This window comes from Oxyura jamaicensis, chromosome 1, assembly GCF_011077185.1.
Source record: "Oxyura jamaicensis isolate SHBP4307 breed ruddy duck chromosome 1, BPBGC_Ojam_1.0, whole genome shotgun sequence".
Classification (NCBI taxonomy): Eukaryota; Metazoa; Chordata; class Aves; order Anseriformes; family Anatidae; genus Oxyura; species Oxyura jamaicensis.
Genome location: NC_048893.1, coordinates 24234689 through 24257572, shown reverse-complemented (window position 1 = coordinate 24257572; position 22884 = coordinate 24234689). Strand labels below are relative to the sequence as shown.

Below are 22884 nucleotides of genomic sequence, written 5' to 3'. Positions count from 1 at the left end.
GAAGGAAGGAAGGAAGGAAGGAAGGAAGGAAGGAAGGAAGGGAAGTCTATGAGAAAATATTCTTGACAGGACTGGAGAAAAGGGAAGGGACCAAAATCAGTGGTGCATACAGTTAGGCCAGCTAAAGTTGGAGAGGGTAGAAAGCAAATGACATATTCTGAAATAGAAATAATTTTCATGGGTTGGTATGTAAAAATCAGTCCTAAGAGAACCAGATTTCCTAAAGTGAGTGGTTATCTGTGGAGTTTGAAATATATTAACATGAATAGGTAGCATTAGTTCTAACTTCTATTTCATTTTTTACTTGGAGTTGTTCAGAGTTAGTAAGAAATATGATTTGCTGTTTTCTACAGCCTCAGACAAGTTTCCATGAAATCCAACTAACTTTAGCAAGCAATTATAAAGAGTAAAGGCCTCAAGGAAAATTGCTGGTGTGTTCTGTAAACATCTGGTTGCCATTTTCAATTACAAGGATCAACCCACTGAAGGAAGCAGTTTAGTTTTTTTGGAACAGAAATGAGACACTGGGGTTTTTGTTCTTTTTCATAGTGGAGAGTAAAGGAAATGTCAAGAATAGAGAGGTCACTAGATGCTCAGCTTTTATAAATACAAAAGTCTCTGAGAAAATTAAAGTAAATTGAAATCAGGTCCTGAAAGCGTAAACAATCCTGTGGAGGTAAGGTTAAATAAGCAGGACTGGAGATCCTAGCATACCAGCAAAAGCACAAGATCATTCCATCATAAATAAGCCATTTAAAATATTGTGCAAAATAATAATGGTGAGGCTAGCCACAAAAGTATGTTCTCTGTTACAATACAAATATACAAATACGTGCATATACACATATAAATATCTAGCAGATACAATTGCTTTTCCAAAAATCATTTTGGTTAACTCTTGGTACAAGTATACTGTATACAAAACAGTTGGTTTCTTAATGCAAAATATATGTCATGTGAGTCCTGCACAAGGTTTTGACAAGTAAAACATACATTTCAGAGGCATTCTTTCTGTATGTTGTTAAGCAAGGAATTCCTTAAATAAGCAAAATACTTAGAAATGTGGTGATCCTCAGAGCATACTGAACTACAAGCATACTTAATGTTTGTTAAATTTGTTCTGCTTCCTTAAAATGACAGTTCATATAGTTGTAGGAAAAAAAGCGTATACCAGAAATATGTACTGTCTTGATCACTTTTTAATTTTGCTTTTTGAAATTAAGCCTGCTATTTGCTACGCAGTTGAAAGTGGCTGCCTAATCTCATGTCACAGGCATCATCGGTTGCAACACAAGACAGATTAGTTTCTGGCATACCCAGATAAATGCTGTTCTCTAGCGTGATGCTGTGGTTTCTTGTTAGGCAATGTAAAGGCATTGTATATTTTTCAGAACAATATGTATTCTCCTTCCTAATTATTAGCAGAACATATTCATGTTTTCTAGCAGAAAAGCATACAAGCTGTTTCTTTGTATCATTAAAATAAACCCTCTGTAGAATTGTACTAAAAACCCTGTTTCAAAAGCACTCTCTTACTTGAGGAAGAAATTCTTTATTTGTTCATTAAAAAAAAAAAATACATGGGCATTGAACTTTCTAAAGTTAAAAACAAAAGATAGCATTTAGTCATAAAGTTACTGAACATATCTTTCTTTGAATGTTCTTTTTAGCCATGTAAACAGAACATACAGTCCAACAGAGAGTGGCATCTATTGAGCTGACATAGAATTTACAATAATTAAAATACTACACACAGATTACACAGTGAGCTAAAATTAAAACTTTGCTGGAATAAATTGTGTCATGTTAATAGAATCTGAAAAACACCAGTGTCCAGGCAGATTAACATGGCCAAGGGAAAGCAACAATGTGCAAGTCCACTGAAAATAAAGAAATATGGGATTAAGGGGTAGGTATACAAGCTTTTAAATGCATGTGTCTATTCTCAAATGTCATATGATGGTCTCCTAATATAAGTGCTGGGAGAAGCCTTGCCATAAGGCTGCAGCAGTCCCATCAGAGCAGTCTCACCAAGGCACTGTTGCATTAGTGCTGCCCAGTGTTTGGACTGCTGGAAGCTGTGCACCCTTTTTGAGGAGCTCCTTGGCTCTGAGCCTGGGTCAGCTGTGAGAAATGTGGTGTCTTTTATCATTGTGCTCCCATTTTAGGTAGAGGCATTCATATACCTCTGAAACCAAACCAATATGCTTTGTGTTTGTTTGCATGTTTTTTTCTGTTTGTGTTTTTTTTTTTTTTTTTTTTTTTTTACTGTAGCTACCATGGCTTTTGTTGGGTCAACAAAACATATAAGCAAAAAGCTTATATGCTGTGTGTGCCTTCACTGTAATTTGCAACCAGCCCACTCTGTTCCTAGGTTCAGATTCCAACTTTCTCCAGCTGCATCCACTTTCAGCTGACAGTTCTTTTGAATACTGCATCCCCCAAATGTTCCAGACATCAAAAGTGCAGTAGCCACCCACAGGTTAAAACATGTTTCTGAACATTTCATGCACCATAATATTGCTACAGTGGCTTATTTTTCATAAAATGGGAACCTTTCCTTCATGAGGGGAATGATAATTCTACCATTTTGACGGTCGTTATACTCCCTCAAAGTTGCTTTTCAATGGAATATTGAATATTATTTTACTCAGCCCCTGAGGTTTTCCATTTGGATGTAGTCCTAGTTTGCACAGATGGTGAAGTGAAAGGAAGCTTTTCTGACCTACTCAGAAACCAGAATTAACTACCCTTCAGTTTACAGTTGGTCATAATAGCTTTCATATTTCTGGAAAAACAAACAAACAAACAAACAAGCAAACAAAAGAAATCATACTGAAAACTGACGCCTCATTGATTAGAAAGAAAAAAATATTGTGGTTAATTTTGGCATTTTTTGGCAGGCTTGTTTCCTTAGAAAACAATATTCATTTTTGACATTAAAGGGACAAAATATGGAAAGGACTGGGATTAAAAAGTAGCAAAGGAATAGGATTTGAAATGAAGATGAGCAACCTTAACTGGCAGCAAGATTAAAAAATAGGCGTTTTCTCAGTAGTGCCTCACTAAGTAAAATGTATTCAGATTATGACAGAGGGAAGAGCATGCTCAGTGCTGAATGGTATGCATTTTGGAAAGCTTTAAATAAATGATTCAAGGCATAAAGTGTTTCTATAACAAGCTCATTGTTGTAATGACTTTGTTTCTGACATTTGCAGTAATGCTGTCCAAAATAAATATTTAGCTACAAAGAGGAGTTTCATTTTTAATTTATAATGACTACTAAAAATGTGCATGTACATAGAATGTACTGGGCTTTCTTCTACATTGTGTAAAACAAGATAAATCTGGCATAACCACAGTTATTTTACATCTGACAGTAGGACTACAGCTGTTTTGATCAGGTTTTAGAAAAAAGAAATTTTAGAGGAAAATGGAAGAAGAAGGCAAAGCTACATTTTCTTTATTTTGAAGAAAACCACTGTTCCTATTTTTTATTTTTTTATTTTTTTTTGGTAACAAGACAAAATAGAAAATCTATCAGCATATCTAAGTATTTTGAACAGGTAGATAAAAAAAATAAGAGCAAAACCCAGCTATTTTAGACTAGATCAAGAAATAATTATCTGCCTAAGTGGGACTTTAGCATTTAAATATATATATATATATTTTCCATCTGGCTTCTCTTATAAAAAGAAAACTCCAGTTTTTACAATGTCAGTAACACTAATTATCACTGGGAGCTTTCTAGAAGTCAGTCTTCAACAAAAAATAATTGAGGTAATTTTCTTTAAAGAGTGGGCTGAAGACAAGGACTTTAAATATACAGTCTGGCACATGTTAAGCCCATTTGCTCTTGGAATTAAGTGTTATGGTTTTAGGAAAAAAAAAAAAAAAAAAAAAAAGATCTTTGGAGAAAGTTCTAGGAATAGAAAGAAAAAAATACTGGTATAGAATGTAACTGTAGACCAGTTAGGTTGCCCAATTTGTGATAGGATGAGGTGTGAGGTAGGAGAAAGCAGATTTTTCCCTTCTCTGCCCAGCTCAATGGCACGTCTGACTTACATGCTATATGTTACAGTATGTGTTTTCTGCTCATCCAATACTGTGGCATTTCCTGATGACCTTCAAAAGTGAGAGGTCTGACCCTATATTTCTTTAAAATGTTTGGAGAGAAAATTTTAACTCCCTTGTTAGAGTTCATGTTCCATGGATGCTCTGCAAGGTAGTTGTGATGATGCGTATCACCTACTTTCAATACCACATGGCATGCCAGAGGAGTAGAGCTGACAGGCAGCACAGGGTGCTGCAGATATATCAGTATCTGTGTTGGACAGTGCCCTCACATTAGCCACAACTTAATTATTGCATCATTGTGTCTTCTCTGGCTTTGGCTAGCTCATAAATAAAATGAGTCAATTCCCTAGTCCTGAGGACAAGTGATGCCATGTGGCTCACATCCATGTATCCAAACTCTTTTTTCTCTGACTGAGGGTGGCCTGCTCTCTGCTGGGTTTCAGGAACTGTCACAGGCTTGAGCTTTTCTCCTAAACTATGCCTGGGGCATTGCATGGCCACCCAGGGAGAAGAAAACAAACACAGCAGGCCAGTGGTTGAGCCTGTGTCCTCTCACTGCATAGTTTAGCCATTCTCTGCTCCCTAGTTCCTCTTCTGCAATATTTTGGTCATTTCCTGCCTCTTGGGTATTAAAGAATCCGACACATTAATGAGTATTGTCTATCATAGGATGCCCAAATGATGTAAATACAGTGATCAAGGGTGGACGTTCAAACTTTAAAGCGTGTATTGGTTTCTTGTAGAGCTGATCAAACACCATTCTTTTAACATTGTAATTTTAATCTTAATTTGTTTCAATTAGAACAAGATAGGGCATTAAAACAAACAAACCCATCTAATCCTTAGCTGCTTGCCCTGAGGCTCCTCTATGTCCATGGAAGGGAAGAGGGATTTTTTTCAGCTCTAGCACTGTTTTTTTCCCATTAAAATCAATAATGAATTCTCATTAGTGTGATCATTCAGAGACCTTCTCAGTTCAGGTTCCTCAGGTTTTCAGTCCTGTGGGAAAGAGTGGTAGAAAAGTAGAAGTGAAGGGATAGATGGAAAGTATACTCAGACTGGAAGATTTTTTTCCTTGGGCAGAACTGGGCAGAACTCCTTCACCCCATGCGCAACTTGCCCACTGAATTTTTTTTCCCAATGCTGGCTCTTTCCATTTGTTGCATGCACCTTTCTACACACCCAGACCCTTTATTTTAAGAGTAGCAGAATCAACAGCCTTGGTCATATTCTATTGTCAAAGATGCTGCAATACCTCTCAGTTATGTTGTAGCTCCTGCTCACACACTCATCCAAATTAGAGATTCCCAGGTCTGGCAACCAGCAGAGGTGAGGCTGCTGCTGTTCCGTGCCCTGGCTCCATCCAGCAGTTGTGCTGCACACGCGTTCCCATGGGGCACACACACACAGGCACACCTACACACCCCAGCCGTGCATGCACACGTGGCTGGATGCAGACAGCAGCGCACGGGGACATGCTCAGCGCTCACACAGACACAAGTGGTACCTGCAGCTTCACCTACCCACCAGTGCTCACTCACCCACCCGCCCTCGCTCGGCTGCGGCCACCCCGGACACATAGGGCTCTGAGCCCTGGTCCCTTCCATCTGCAGCACCCAAAGCCCCAGGCATACACTTGCACACCAGATCCCCACAGCCAGGAAGAGCTGGAAATGGAGTTTTATGAGAAGACAGTGCAGGCTGTTAATAGGTACTCAAAAACCATGACAAGCACTCTTTTCAACTTTCATTTGACTCACTTGCTCATGATGCATCCTTCCACTTGATAACTGTACGCTGCTTTTTCACATGACTTTGCCTTAGGGTGTGCAGAACAGTGATACTAAATTCTTTCCTGGACTCAGTCCCAAGAATTATTTGTTAGAGTAACTTGGATCAAGTAGCACTGAGGGTTATCCAAAGGGAATTGTGTCAGGCAGGATTTTTCCTTAGCAGAGATCAGAATGTAACTCTTCCTTCTTCTTTGAGGCTTGGAGAGCAGAGTGCCCACATCCTCACTACATGGAACCGTGTGGTTCTCTGCCCTTCCCTGCACAGGGCAGAGTTCTTCTCTCCCTCAAGGTATGAATCTCTTCCTTCTCCCTAAGAATCATAGAATATCCAAGTTGGACCCCAAAGGACCACCCGAAAAAAAATAATAAGAAAAAAAAAATAGATCATATATCTCAGAGCATTGCTTCTAGGACACTGTTGCTGAGAGTGTTTGTTTCTTGAACTTCAGCAGCTTGGTGCTGTGACCACTGCCCTGGGGAGCCTGTCCCAATGCCTGACCACCTCTGGGTGCAGAACCTTTTCTTTGCACCTCCATGCAGCACAGAGCCGAGGTCTTCCTCCCAGTGTGGGATGGATCACCCCTCTTTCCCACCAGCAAAGAGCAGAGGAGTACTCCTCCGGTGCTGTTTATTTAAGGAAACAATTTATCTGCATGCTTGTTTTCACAGAATTGCACTTTAAAAGAGATGTGGGTTATCCCAGAGGTGGGATGCGCAGACTCTTCCTTTTACGTCCTTGATGTGAAAATCTGGTGATGCTTTGATTTCGTGCCCTTGATCAGAGTGTGTCTCACTGACACCTCTCCTACTCAGCCACAAGCCCTGCTACCAGAACAGGGACATCGTTTTGTTATTCCCTGTAAAAGATGTATCATATGGACAATAACTTCTTAACTACAGAGCTGCCCTCCCCGTGAGTTTATCCATCCCAATCCAATCCCTACATATCTCAACTGCATGACCTTCACCTTCCCCACATCACATCCTCTCCTTCCATTTTTTTCCTGGCTCTTCATCCTAGTCCATCTTCAGTGGCCTGGCTAATATCCATCTGGCCTTCCTGACAGAGAGTTTCCTTCTGCATCTTCACAGCCGGTAAGGAAGCACACACACAGGCAGTTTAGCTGAGCTGTGACAGATCTGTCACAGCTACGTGTGTGTTTTAGCTACATACTGAGCCAGAGATGGTTAGGTCTCAGTCCCACTCTCCTTTCTTGTCAGGGTGAGAAACATATCTAGCAGCTTTGGCTGTGGTGACATACCTGATGTGTAAAAATACAAATATAGAGTAATAATTGCAGCATTTGGGAACAGCTAGGGATGTAAACCTTTATAGCCTGCATACAAATAGAGCATATTGTACTGGATAGATAGATGCTTTTGGTTTCACTGAGGCTTGCTGTGCAGAAAGTACCCATATGTGGAGACCGTTCCAGAGTCCTCTGAATATTCATCCAAAGCACTGTGTGTAAGCACAGAAGTGGAATAACAGGCTTGAGTGTTTGAAATGCCCTGATGTGCTTGCCATTGAGTCAGGACTACATATTTTCCTTCTGTTTGCTATTGAACTCTATTGTAGCTCGCAAAGAATTCTAATAGCATATTTTCATAGCTTGAGTTCACAGATTATTCCATGATAAAACATACAGGTTGTAAGAGTTACAATCTGAAATAGAACTCAGCAGAGAATTATTCTTAGCCTGACACTACCCCTCCTGATAAACTAAGAACCATCAAATGCACCTGTTTTACATACTGCAGTACTCCTTGCCCCAAAACTGACTAAATGAACTATTGAATGCACTTCAGTTACTTTTAATTTGAGTAGTCTGTTCAAGCTCTTTGGTTGCACAGAAAAGAATGTGGATATAGTTTAATGATATTAATTATGTTATAACTTTTTTATTATTATTATTTTTATTTATTTATTTATTGTTCACTGTCTTCTGATGTCCTACAAACAAGCAGTTATCTGCAAATTGAAAAACACCACTTTAAATCATCTGGTGCAGGTCTGCATGTGCCTTCAAGGACATCACTTATAGTAGGGTTAAATTGTTGATTGAAGAAAGGATTGTAAATATATTACACGGAAGAAGGTGATATAAATGGAGAAAAGATTGTCCTGTCTCTACTTCATTCTTGTTTTTATGCCTGCAATAGATTTCTTTTGCTTCTTTTAGAGAAAATGATCTGCCTTGTACTAGCACTTCCTCCAGTGAGGTCACTGGTTACCTCCTAACTCCAGATGGTAACTGGTTGACATTGTGGGTAGTTGCAAGCCAGTTTTAGTGTCTCATACTAGATAGAAAAAAAAAAAAAAAAAAAAGAAAACATCTTCCCGAAATCTGGGAAGAGTTCTTCTGGAAGAAACTAGTAACTCTTGCATTGTTATGCTCATTTATTTTTGTACTTCTAAAATTTCTGGTTTGGATTGACAAGAAAAGCAGATCTTCTGCTTGGACCTTTCTGATATAGAGAAAGAAAAAAAAAAAAAGCAAGAAAATAACTTACTTTTTACTTTTTATTATTTATTTATTTATTTTTAGGTGAGAGTGGAAACACTATGCCTCCCCATTTGAATTAGTTCTAACATCTGTTTGCAATAATTGCAAAAGAGATACAGAATAGTCAAGCATCACCCTGTCTTTATGGATGAGGCCTTCTGTTAGGACTTAAAGTGGCTATTTCATGTCCCAAATGCTGAACTCAGTTGTGGCTTGGTATTAATTCTTGAGTGTGGGACATGTGCTAAGCTCTTCAGGGACAGAGGAGCTGTCCTGAGAATTAGACTGACTCCACTTGCTTCTTTCCAGCTTCTGCTCCACAAAGAACACTTCCCTTGGAACTTCAGGTTCTCTTGGTTATAGGGCAGCTGAGCCAAGGTAAAACCCTGATCATCCCCAAAGGGGCTGAATAATGACTGTCCTCAGGGTTCCTCTAGCCTTTCCCTGGCATCCATACAGCACCCATATAAAGTATTTCATGAATTGTTAGACTGTGTCTAACAATCTCAGCCTCATACATAGAGTGTTTTTTTTGTTGTTGTTGTTGGTTTGGTTTGGTTTTACACTTCTAATATTTCACTGTAATTTATAGGTTAAAGATTAAAAGATTTCAGCCTAATTTGATTAGTTAAACAGGTGGTTACTGGGCTGGTCTGTGCATTAAGGAAGAGTACTGTCAGTCTCAACAAGTAGCATGGAACATGCTGTGTGAAACAGTGAGAGCTTTACATGTAGAAAGATGAACAGCTGCCTTTCAGTCCAGTTCAGAAAACATCAGAAACATGACCATCCTTTCATACACTATCTTCATTTATCAGAGTGATCATTTCTTCATTGTGGTGGTAGTAAGTTCAAACTGGTGATAGCTCATGACTATCAAGAGCCACATTAAAAGAAAAAAAAATAAATATCTCAGATAACTAATTCTTTAATTCCTGCAAACCTAGCGATGAGACATTCCTTTAGGAAAAGCCCAACACACAAAACAGGGATACTAAAATCTTTTTAAATCCCAGATTATTAACAAAGGGAAAGCATTCAGTCCAACAAGCAGCATTCTGATCTTTACACAAGTGAGACAGCCAATCTGCCATAACCAGAAATAGGCTTCAAAGGATATTTTCCCCTGGAGCACTTTCAGTTAAGCTCAGATCTTCAGAGGTGTGGAATGCCCACATCCCCCAAACCCATCACACAGCCTGCCTAATGCTGCTGCCCTGTGAGATGCTGGGGGACATAAAATCCATCCTAGTGTAGAGAGCTAAGCAACAAGGCTTTAATTTTTCTTTCAAAGACATCTGGTAGCTCTTCTAATCTACAGTCTTGACTACCAAATTGTTGGCTCCCTATAAACTGATTATATTGCAGGGCTGCAGCTTGCTTTGTAAGATGTTTTGGTCTGTCATTGCAAATCTGGATTTGTGCACAAACAGCTACTTCCATAAGTAAGTGCTTCCTCACCAAACTCAGTCCCATCTGTGCTCCCTGACCGTGCTGGAACAGAGCTTTTTTTTTTTTTTTTTTTTTTTTTCCTCTACGGGCTATGAGGAGCCATGATACTTGACACTAAAACTTGCATTCATTGTATTTTTTCTTAAAGATCAGGATTTCAACGTGCCAAAAATATATTTGAATTGTTTAATATTTTGTAACCTGGAAGAATATCTCTTTCTGAAAAACTTGTCTTCAAGTCCATACAGCATAGAGTTGCTTGAAAATATGTTTCAAATAGAGCAGAAGGGAAATTCTTTAAAAAAATATGTCATGTATAAATCTCAGGATTTCCCTTGGCAGAAGTTCTATAGCCACCTAAAATATCTTATCCCAGTACTTCATTCTTGCAGTTAGAAACTTTTCTTTATATATAATCTTCACTGTGAATTAGAGAGGACAACTGATTTCAAGTAAGTAAATATTTATTCTATGGGAAAGACATCTCCTATCTCCACCTTGTTTTAGAGAAAACATTAAAAATAAAAAATAAAAAAAAAATGTTTTGATCTTCATCATGGTTCAAGTGTGGATTGACCCCAGACAGCAACTGAGCACCCAGCAGCCACTCCTTCCCTCCCCTGCAGCAGAATGGGGGAGTCAATCAGAAGAGCAAAAGCAAGACAAAGACAGTTTAGTAAGTGAAGGGGGGGAAAAAAGTGGTGTGGGAGGAATAAAAGTGATGCAAAAGACAATCACTCATCACTTCCCACAAGGAGAACAATGCCTAGCCATTTCTCAGAGACTGGAGGTTAAGTGGTACGGGGCATCCCTTTGGTCAGCTGGAGTCAGCTGTCCCAGCTGTGTCCCTTCCCAGCCTCCTGCCCATGCCCATCGTACTCACTGGGGGTGAAAGTGGGAAACAGAGAGGGCACTGGCACTGTGCAAGCTCTGCTCAGAAGCAGATTAAAATATTGGCATATTTTCACACTGTTTTAGGCACAAATCTAAAACACTGCACCATATTGGCTGCTAGGAAGATTAACTCTATCCCAGCCAGACCCAGTACAAGGTGTTCCAAAAGCTATGTGGTTCTTGTACCCTTCACTGAAACCATATTTTCCAAAACTGGGGAACAGTGTTACTGGTGGGATGTGACCAAAGCTGACTGGAGCAGAATGGTCACCTCCCGTTTCCTGTTGCCTCCTGTTTCTTGTATGTACCATTCATAACCAGGCTTGGTTGCAGCTTGTGATGTCTGCAAGGTTACAATTTTAATGAAAAGGTCTCTATTATTTAGAATTCTGTGTGGCATGGAATAAATTCAAACTACAGTTCTAAGGGGGGAAATTCAGCTCTTTCAGTCCCCATAAATCTTTACCAACAACACAAAGGTTATTTTTTATTATTATTATTATTATTATTTTGCAACAATATTATATTGTTGATACAAATGCAGTTTATGAATCTGGCCCTTTTCTGAAGTAGTGCTCTCTGGTAATTTGTATCTGTCCATCTGATTTCTCCATCTGAATTATGTCACATTGAACTTGTTTTTAGTTTCCTCAGGTTGAATTCAGCTAATTTATCAAAACCATTTTGAATTATGATCATGTCTTCCAAAGTGCTTATTCTTCCTCTAAATCTATTGTCATTTGCTATTTATAAATACACTTGCTATTCCATCATTCAATTTGTTAATGAAAAATTTGAACACAACTAAGTGTACAGCGGGGACTTTTGAAATTCTGCTGCAAAAATATCCACTGTGACACTGTAGATATATATATTTTTTTCAAATAACTATGCACTCACCTTATGTTACGTGGAAACACTGTCAAAAGACTTATTGAAGTCAAATTGTTTCATTGCTACTATTTTCTCTTTATTCACTAAATCAGTTACTCCATCAGAAGAAATTAAACTGGTTTTATGTGGTGTGTTCTTGACAAACCAATGTTTCTTGGCTGTTTCTTATTATCCTGTAGTGCTTATAAATTGGTTATTTTTAATAGTGATGGTGGCAAGAGAGTGCAAAATTACAAATTGACTAGAAACTAAAATAAAAATAAAGCTGACTGGCCTTTTCATTTCCCAGCTTAAATGAAGTACAGAAAGACAAGCATAAATGATGAAAAACGTATTTGATTTTCAAAGTTCATTCATTTCAAAATTCAGGATGGGGACCTTAACACTAAAAAATGAAATTTCAATCTATGGTATTGAGATGAAACTTATTCACTTGATTAAATCAAAGAATATTTTTCTGTGCATGCACACAGAAGATTAAAACTCTGTGGAATTTTAAGCATGCATTTACCAGATTTCCTGCAAAATTATTACTCCAATGCCATAGCCTGTGGGGATAACATTTTAATTTCAAAGTTAGGAAAAAGATTACTTCATTTTAGAAATCTGCATTCACCTCCAGAAATTCTTGAAGTTGATCTGTAAAATGTGTATGCTTTAAGTTTAAAACCCCACTAAATCCTCATTTTATTTCTGCTCACTGTGATTTATGACATCAGAAGACAAAAACTCTCTGTAGAATACTTTTTTAGAAAAGCTAACTGTTTTTATTGGTCTCTGCATTCCCACTGCTGGTAAAAACATATTTGTTTTTCTCCTTAAATTGTTATTAACCATTTTAATTATTCCAAGTAATAAGTCAGAGTAAAAGCCAATTTAAAAAATGGTATCTTGATTAAAAAAATTAATTTATACATTGTGTTGATTTTCAATTCAAACTTATTGCTCTTTGAATTGCATAGCATGTACTTTGTCTAATTAAGATGAGTAATTAAAGGTGGTCACAGTGGATTGGTGTCTTACAGACTGCTGTACTGCTAGTTCTTGAATTAGCAACTCAGGTATACAGTTCTCAGGTATACATGAAAAGTGCATCTCAGGTACATAAACACTTTTAAAGCTGGAACTGCAAGGCAGAGCTACAAAGACTGCTACATTTGCCTACTCAATCTTTTAAGTTTCCATTTTATCCAGTAAGTTGCTCTAAGAATGGTGTCACGTCTATTGAAAATTCAGGATGTTATGGTCTTGCTGGGTTTGTTGCTGAGTTTAGTTGGACAATTTCTAGGCACAGCCTCCACCTAAAGTTCCACAAATGTAAATATGTAAACCGATGCTGCAGCTTTTACATCAGTTCTGTGCAGGTGTTTAGATCTGGCTTTGTAGGAGAGCCAGATCTTTTTGTGTGCCAGTTGAATTCCTCAGAGGATGTGATTTCTTTGTGATATTAACCCTGCTTGGGAGAGGATTCTCATTTAGAGAGGTATATTGGCAAAATTAATGTCTTATTAGTATCATTTGTGTAATTTAGAGGACAGGAGGGGGAAAGAACTGGAAAAAGAAGGATGAATAGAATCACAGAATCATAGAATATCCTGAGCTGGAGGGGACTGGCTCCTTGCTCCACACAGGAACACCCCAAAATCAGACCATCTGTCTGAGAGCACTGTCCATATGCTTCTTGAGCTCTGGTGCCATGACCACTGTCTTGAGGAACCTGTCCCAGTGTCTGGCCACCCTCTGGGTGCAGAACCTTTCCCTAACCCCCAGCCTGACCCTCCCCTGTCCCAGCTCCATGCCGTTTCCTCAGGTCTTGTCACTGTCCCCGGAGAGCAGAGCTCAGCACCTGCCCCTCCGATCCTTCACCATCTTTGTTGTCCTCCTTTGGACGATCTATAATAGCTTTATGTCCTTCTTATATTGTGGTGCTCAAGCATCACATCATGCTGCCAGAATAAGCTAAATCCACATTAGCATCATTTTACCTTTATAGTAAGATGTAATTCTGTGAATGAACACTCCTTTTGTAGGCAAGGCCTTTATTAACAGGCTGAACACAAAAAAATTGGTTCAAAAAATGCTCAGAGAAGGGATGAACAGAATATTGTAACTTTTTAAGAAGTTACCATTCTTCTGCTTGTCTACTGAAAATGCAAAGTAATACAAGGCAGTAAAGATCATCACCATGAGGTGGGACATTGTATTCCTTATCTGATCTACTGCTACTGCATGCTGAGCTCCACTGGTTTACTGAATAAGGCAAAAGAGATTTCAGTAAGTGTAGACAAAACCTCTTATGTGGAAAAACCTTCATGCAAATTGTTAGCAGTTAAATTGTTCAGAAATAAAGCAGCCATTTTAATGCTCTACTTCAAAATGTCCTCTCAAAGCCCACTTGTGATGAAGTGTGTGGGAAATTATCAAAACACCGTGTACATTGAAGATGGAATAATTTAAAATGAATTAATGTTTCTTCTCTAAAACATATTGAAACATGAGGTTTTCCATGTAGATGTCTTGCATTATTACTGTCACTTCTGTGCTTCCTTTCTCTTTTATTGTAGACTTTTCTAGCTCACACAATGTATCTTGCTTTCCTTTAATTGTAATTTCTATGAAAAGGATCTGTGATAAACTACAGTGCATGATACCTTGGGATCCTTTGCCTGGCCCATTTGGTGTTACTGAAATATTAAGAATGCTAGCAATTTTTTTTGCTTAGATATAGGATTATAATTGTCAAATTTATAGAAGGAAGACAGATTCATGGTCTCCTGATCAGAGGTGTTCATTCTCTAATAAACGTTAAACTGTGTGAGGAATGACACAGGCAAAGTCTAAGCTCTTTTCATGGAAGGGTTAGTTCTAGAACTAAATGAGGCTTATAACACATGCCTTTTATTTTTGTTTTCCAAGAACATTTTTTTTTCCAGGTGCAATCCATTAGAAATGTATCAATACAATTAAATAGAAGTCTGAGTGTTCTGTTAGCCTCAATGCAGGAGACAGCACTAGGTGCACACTGTTTTTCTAATAGGAAGTCTCCTGCTTTCTAAAAATAGGGATGTTTTAGTTCTGATTGTTCTGTCCTGAAGTAACTGGCTAGATGTCTAATTACTTTAAATAGAAAACACAAATAGTGGCAGGCATTCAACCCATCCTGAAAAATTGTTCCTAGCAGCTATCTGCTCTGTGTCCCGGGCACTGATTCAGAAATGAGCTAGGTCAGAGGGCCCTTTTTCCTTTTGTTTTCTTTGGTGCATTCATATCTATCACTCTGCTGTGTCCTAAGGGCAAATGATACACAGTGCAGTGAATCCTTTGGAGTCAGGGATCAAATTCATTCCTGGCCAGGATGCATAGCAATAAACACAGGAAGGAAGTGAGCTACTTCTGAGAAATAGAGTTCCCTCCAGCACCCTTTCAATTTGCACACTGCTAGATATTGTGTTTTTAATGTAATTATAATGATTTATTCAAAGGTGTTTACTAGTCAAAGGCATAATGTCTTGCTTATCTGGTAATTACATACCTTGTAAAGACCATCGAGTAAGTTGTTTACACTGTCAGTCTTTTACACTAAAGTATTAGCTTGTATGTTTTTTTCAATGCTTTATTTGCCATCTATGCCGTTTTTATCAACCTGCAGTTTTTTGAATGTTTTTGAATGTTTCACAAAGGATTATATAGTGAATCTGCCATGCATAAATTTCACATACCTTAATTATTTTTGTACCATAATACTAGTTCTTGTAATGTGAAATTGAAGATTTCTTTACAGTAATGGACGCAATGTACCTAAAATTCATCTCATTAGCTTTGTAGCACGGCTTATAAACATTAAAATGTGATGGCTAATTCCATAAACCTGGGTCCATTCTGCACCACCAGTTCATTACTGTACTTAATGTAAATTGAGTGTTAACTCTCCATAAGTAAAATCTTCATCCAGTTTTATGTTTGTCACTGTGACTAGGATAGGAAAAAATACGTTTTAGAGAGGGAAATCAGCCAAAATAAATATCTCTGTGAGCTGTCAGTGGGACTAAATTAAGAGGTAATCTTATACAATTAGGAATGTATCACAGATGGATATCTTAGAAATTAAATAAAATGCATGTAATCTTCCCAGCCTTAGAAAAAAAGAACCAATCAACTAATTACTGAAATAGCTGCCCTGTAGAGATCTTTGACCAAATGTTGTACCCTGCCACAGATGCTTTACAGGATGCTTTGGTCATCCTGTCACTGAAGTGGTTTACAATTTACTTAATGTATTTCTGGTGTCCTCAAGAGATACAATGATTCTGTTAGTATTTTCAGAAATGCCACCATCTCTAACCAGTCCAGATTAAGAAGGCTATATACAAAACAAACAAACGAAAACACTTCAGGGAGCTGACAAAGCTAGTTTCAAGCTACATTGGCTTCTCTACACCACATCACACACTGCAATACGGGCAGACTCCAAGACCTATTTGTATCTAGCCTATGACAGTGTTTTAATTGGTAAAATTAATGAGTTTTGCCTGTCCTTCAGGCAGTTGTCTCTGACTCCAGTGCTGCTTGTTTCCTGAAAATAGAACCCTGTGGTCTCACAGATCAGTTTCATCCCCAAAAAAAGAAGATTCAGTGATGCAGAATCTATTTGCTCAGTGCAACTTGATTTCCTCGTGTGCACCAGTTCTACATGTTGGTAATCTATTATCTAACATTTAGGAGGCTGCTACACCAGAATTCAGACTAGGAACTCCTGCAGCTTGCAATAACACGACCAGTGTTAATTCCTGTAAAATTTGCTTCCCAATAATGAAAGAACACAGAAGTTTGTATCACATATTGTGCAGTACTGAGGAGTTCAGAAAAAAAAAAAAAAAAGAACAGATTAAAGCAGCACCATGTTCAACTTTTTAATTTCTGAAGTTAAATGGGTGATTTCTATCATCTCAGATCAGACAGCAAGGGACTGGACATTGGTAGCTATCAGTAATTGTCTCAGATATAAGAGGAGGTGCCAACTGTGAAATCCCTAAATATATATCCAAAGCCTGGTAGTGAAAATGTCATTTTCCCCTTTGCCACCTATAACTGTTCATGTACTCAGCACTCCAACAATTTGCTGTTCCTCATGATTCTGCTTCAAGTATCTTTTGTTCAAATTGCATGATATTTTCTTTCTCAGTACGCTTCTTTTCATTCCTGATAGGTGGCATAAGCCCTTGGGATCTTCTGATCTGCTTATCTTCCAGAAAAAATGATGGTACTAGCTGCATTCAAAGAGATGACTTGCATCATCTAGAGTTATTCCAAAAGGTATGAAATTATTGTGTTATCCTTTGTGGGAATGAGGGCACAGGGCTAGCCCAAATTTTCAGCACCCACTCACAAAAAGAAATTTATCTGATACTCATTTTACACTGCATGAGCTTGGTTGAACAGCTATAAAACATTTTTCTTCGAGTTCCTACATACTGAAAAATGCTTGTCACATACAAAAAATTTGTTATTTGTATATCATCTAGAGATCAAAAGCAGTTTCTCATTTGGACATAGTATGCCATTTTGGATGTCAGCATTTCAATGTAAATTGAATGAAAATTGTTACAACTGTTTGTTAAGTTTTGCTTTTCCCTTCTTTAGTTTGAACTTCATTCTTAACCACACTAAACAGAATGTTAGGCATCAAAAGCATCTACAGAATTTAAAGGAATTTTAAATAAGTACATTTGAAAAAGAAAATTTAGAAACAAGAAGAAAAATTAGCAAATGCATACAAAATTTTATAATATTAGCACAGGCAGAAGATAAAGCTGGACAAATTTAGGCTTCAGTTTGTATCACTCATGAGTTTTATCTAACATAATTGCTACTTGTAAACAAAATTCAAACACTGACAGTACACATCCAATTGATAATGTTTGACCTGAACTGGTGTCATCCTCTAGGGACTTCACAAGAGTTCTTTGCTCTGGCACAGCAATCAGTTTACTCACAGTCGAAAGGATCAAAGGTGCCAATAATTCTGTGTATTTTCAGGATTGCCTTTTTTTTTTTTTTTTTCACTTGACCATATAGTAGGTCTGATTTAGGTTACTCAGATATGCAAAGGTTTAAACAAATGACTGGCCTGTTAGTGAAAATATATGTGATTTAAACAGAGGTCTTTGAAAAAAAAAAAAAAAAAAAAAAAAAAAGGTGAAACCAAACTATGGACACATTTTGTCTTAACATTCAAGTAAACCAGCATAGATAATAACAACAAGACTCTGACCTGAGAGACTGGGAGAAATTGAGCTAATTTTAAAAAGCATTTAGTTCAGGTATTGAGTTCATAAGTATACAGAAAGCCACTGTCATGTCTAATGAAGTCTGAGCTAGAAGAATGTACATTGGGGTTCCTTGGGACAGAGTGTGCTATCTTGGTATATCCAAATGAAAATATTATAGCAGTTCCAGTTTGCTTTGATTTCAGGTCTCAGATCGTAAAACCTCTCAGGCTTCTGCAAACTGCATTTTGCTCATTCTATGCATACTGCTGTATCTGAGCCTTATATAATAATCTTTACAGCACCAGAAGTTTCACACATGGATAACTGAGACATGAGGTGATCAAAGGAATTGTCCAGGTTCCATCAGGAAGTCTGCAGCACAGCAGGGACCTAAACCAGATGGCCCATATCTCTGGATAACTTTAAATATTGGCCCAGCATTCTTTGCAGCCAGCATGTCCATACCACAGTGCAACACAGTTCTTTGTTGCAGAGCCTGGATATGGCTTTGTTATGTTAGCTTACCACTGTTTCCAAGAACAGAAATTCAAGAGACTATTTCCGTGCAATGAGAGACAGAGATTGATAACCAGCAGAGGACAGAGAAATTACAGAAACTAAAAAGGAGGGCAGAGAAGGGATAAAAACTCAGCAGCCAGGAGGAGAGACATAAATCTGAAATTTTGTTGTGTGATGGCCATGGAGGAATAGTCCATACTTCACATTCATTATTCCATGTTACAGGAATGGCAAAGTTGTAAAACTGACAGGATTTTTGTGTCTTAAGAGTCCTTGATAAATTAAACATGAAACCATTGAAGAATCCACAAAAAGAAAGTGAAAAAAAAAATCATTAAAGCTTTTTTTTTTTTTTTTTTTTTTTTTTTTTTTTTTTTTTTTAATGTACAGGTAAACCTACTTCCAGAAATTCAGCGTTTACTTTGCAGAAAAGAGGGATTGTGCCAGATAACAAAAGCCTTTTCAGGTAACAGTCTTTTAGTAGTCATCACATTAAGTCTCTGAAATGAGAACGTAAGCCGTATAATTCCTTAGTGGTTTTAGTCATAAATGCATAGAAAAAAAAAAAAAAAAGTAAGAAGAAAAGAAGTAAAAATGAGACAGGAATGATAATCCATTTCAGACACCACTTAAATACAAATTGCAGTTTTGCAGTATCTTTTCAGTTAAAAACATTGCACTGTTTAGCCACTGCATACTGCAGAATATAATTTGGCTACAAGTGTCTTATTTTTGGACTATTTTGTGTTAATATAGTGTATTAGTGTTTACACTTCAAAGCCCTGGGTTCAATGTAATATGTTTGTTCAGCTTTATAAAAATGCTGTGGTACAGAGAAGGAGTCGGTGTTAGAGTTTGGTTCCAGTCCAGATACAGTTTACTGATAAAAACCCTTTGTGTATTAAGATCATAGTATCATAGAATGGTTTGGGTTGGAAGAGACCATAAAGATCATCTAATTCCAACTCCCCTGCCATGGGCAGATACACTATCAAACAGAATCATCAGCCAGAAAAGTTTAAAGGTTATGGGCCAGTTGCCAGAGAATTCTAATTTACTCTGGGTGAAATTCAGCTTCAAATATAAACTGGACAAAACTACAGAGGGACACATTCTGGTCTCAGTTGCATCACTAAACATCCAGCATATTTTGGATTTATGATCTATCTTCATTATATAAGCTTTTCTTTTAAAAAAAAAATATAAAAAAAAATACTATTATTATTTTTTAATCCAGCAACAACCAAGCCCACGTTTATTCCATTAGTATTTAGCTGTGTTTGGCAGGTGCATATATATATGATTGCTCAGTCTGATTGCCTTGCTTTGACTTCTTCTCCTTTTATGAATATATATGTTAGATTTAAGACATAAAGGAAGGATTCATCATATCTCATTTAACCATTTAGAAGTTAGGTATCTTCCGCACCAGTATTCTAATCTTCCTCTAAAGGCAGTGGAGAGAGAGGGGCACCTTCAAAGGCTTTCATTTTGTCCTAAACTATATATTTGAAGTAAGTTGGTTGAATTACACCCCAGAGGTATGTATCACCAATTACCTCTAACCACTAACGGTAAATGGAGCCTAGACAAGTAGCCTAGATTAAATGTCTGACTTCTGGATGCTCAGCTAAAGTTAAGGTAGCTGGTTCCTAATCAATACCATATTTTTTCCTTCTAATTTTCTTTACTGTGTTGTTTAAAGATTGATCAATATTTAAAACTTACATGAAGAGTTCTCCTTAAAGAACTGTATGTTGAGAGTCACTTGGACATTTCCTAATTTCCTGGTGCAGTCAGTTGTCAAAACTGATCATAAGGAACATGCAGCATAATGAACATCTATCCAGGTCCTATGAGAGCTCTTTATAGTGAAGTCATATTACACCAGGTTAGTGATACATTTGATTTTGGGTGAATTTTAAGTGTCTTCAATGATGCCTACTGCCTTGAATCCCTTGCACAGGAATGTGAACAAGAATTATATATGTGAATGAGAATTATTACAAGAAGTATTTTGATATAGTACCATTTCTGGACAAACCTGAGCAGATTTCTAAAAATTTCAAAGGACTTAAGGAACTGGTAGTTCCTACTCCAGTTGTATCAGACTTCCTTTAAAAAAAAGCAATGGATACTACTTGGAGGAAAGCAATTGCAGTAGTTTTATTATTTTTGCTACCACAAAACCACAAACAGAAGACGCACTCACCGCACACTGAGCTTTCCCCTTAAAATATGCACGTTTTCACACAAAATATACTGTCCATAGACTGTGGTAAAAGCCACTATGTGTATGTGGTGTGTTAACTGTTCAGTGTTCTCTCCCCTTCAGGGAAGGGCAATTTTTAAGCATCTTATTCCATACTTATATTATTAGTGATTTCCTGGCAAAGAGAAACCTAACTGACTCTGAAGTCTTATTGAAATTAAAGTAGTTTTGTGAGCTCAGCAGCAGGGTTCTGACAGTCTTTCCCACCTAGTAACAGAGGGTTATTCTAGCCATCTGCTGAAGTACTGTCAGATAGAAAAAGGCTTACTTCTCATCTCTTAGTCGTCAGTAAAAATGATTTTGAATCAAAATCAGCTGCAGTGTTTTAAAGTGGAATGAAATGCATCTCTTAAATCTAGGTGTCTCCACATCAGCATGTGCCCCAGTGGCTACAGCAACTGTTTCACTGCAGGAGTCTCATGCCATTTGAGACACCAGGGGGAATCCAGACCACCCAGTAGGGTAGGAAGGTTTGGCACAGAACCCTTTTGAAGTCTTTCTGGACCAGCAGAGGGAGGCTGATGCAGTTAACAATAGATGGCAATAGATGCCTATGTGTTGGCAACTTAGATACCAATCCAACACTTGGTATCTAAGCTCCCCAAATTAACAGAAGTACAATTTAAAGTCAGCACTGTCCAAGAGAGTATTTAGTTACAGTATTAATTTAGGGTTAGCTGAAGAGCTCTGTGCTGACTGGATAGTCTATGCTAACATCCATAGTCAGGAATTGGAACGGAGAATGGCATAGAGGGAGTCATCTTTGTATAGACCAGACCTCAAAGTGCAAGTGTCTTAATTCAGGGATGAGTCCTCTTCAGTGTTACTGTATGTGTGACATCTATTTTACTATGAGTGAAATTCACCTATGGCAGGTGAAATTAGAATCAGGAAGCTAAGTCATTTTACTTCAGTGTAATGGTTAAGGGGACAAAAGGCATAAGTTAAAGCAAGTCTGTGTAGAACCAGGTACTATCCTTTCTCTTCCATTCATGTGATATAGTCAGTTCTTTCCACTTCTTTCTTTCGATTGCATCCTCTGAAAGACTTTTCTTCCCAACAACAGCAAAGTCGCCAAATATTAGGATTTGTTTCATCCTCAATTTTGAAATTATTTGAGGAAAGAACAGCTTTCATCAGTATTTCCTCCACATGAGAGTTTGTTTCCTTTCAAATCAGTGACTAATTTTCACTTTTATATGTTTGAGTCAACAGGGCTTCTCTGCAATTCCTGTTGAAGAGGATCAGTTGGTTTGTTATTACTGTGTTTGTCATTTAGTCAGCCCCCCAAGGAGCTGAGCAATTTCCTGTAAAAGTGAAAACACAAAGTTGCTGCTCTAAGAATTATGTGATCTAATTAAAGACACACTAAGTCATAGAAAAGAATATCAGGCACAAGGCTGAGAGGAGGGATTACTGGATTTACTGTGAGTATGACTGTTGATATTGATAAGCAGTGGGTACTAGGGTAAAGGTTATTTTTTTTTAAGATGTTATTCTATCTCTTGATATTCCTAGACCATTGTTTTTTTTTGTTTGTTTGTTTGTTTGTTTTTTTTCTGTACAACTATTAAACTGCTAGGTTTTATATTTAAGAGAAAGTGATCCTTCACATATCTCTGTTATATCAACTTAGCTGCTGTGAAGAAAATAAATTGTAGAAAATAATCAGCTCAGTGCTTGTCTCTTTCCTTCATCTCTTTAATGGAAAATCTTTTCATCAGTCTAAAAATTCAGATTGGTTCTAAGCATATGTGAAGACAATACTATGGACACAATGGAATAAAATTAATTTAGAAGAGAAAAAAAGACAAAAGACAATAATTATGTGATGTGTATAGATAAATAGGATTGAGTAAGAGAAGGAAAGAGACTAGAGGTTGCTGGAAGATGGAGACATGGCAGTGTGATGAGGCATAAGAATGTTAAAGAATCCTAAAATTCAGCATGGGAGCGACTGACAAAGTGCATGAATTGCATGGATTTCAGGATTGCATGACTAAAATCTTCCCATGAACAACCCTAACCTGGAATCTTTCTGAGGCTGGAGAATGACTGGCAAAGGGATTTCAGGTGCTCCAACTCCACTGCAGGTGGGGTCAGGATGGGGCTTGGCTGACTGCTGGCACTTCTCTGACCTGACAGATGGGAAGGACTGAGGTCCACAATGTGAACAAAAACCCAGTGGCCCAGCCTGAGATTAGGGC

General features: G+C 37.7%; 1 protein-coding gene across 3 annotated transcripts in view; it reads left to right on the top strand.

The window, feature by feature from the left end:
- CPED1 (cadherin like and PC-esterase domain containing 1) overlaps nucleotides 1-22884 on the top strand; it is a 156210-nt gene that overhangs the window by 19916 nt on the left and 113410 nt on the right. For all 3 annotated transcript variants that reach the window (XM_035332793.1, XM_035332803.1, XM_035332814.1), the window contains 2 exons: nucleotides 16824-16930; nucleotides 18796-18871. In XM_035332793.1, coding sequence (XP_035188684.1) covers nucleotides 16824-16930; nucleotides 18796-18871 — 183 coding nt within the window. The remainder of the gene's footprint in view (nucleotides 1-16823; nucleotides 16931-18795; nucleotides 18872-22884) is intronic.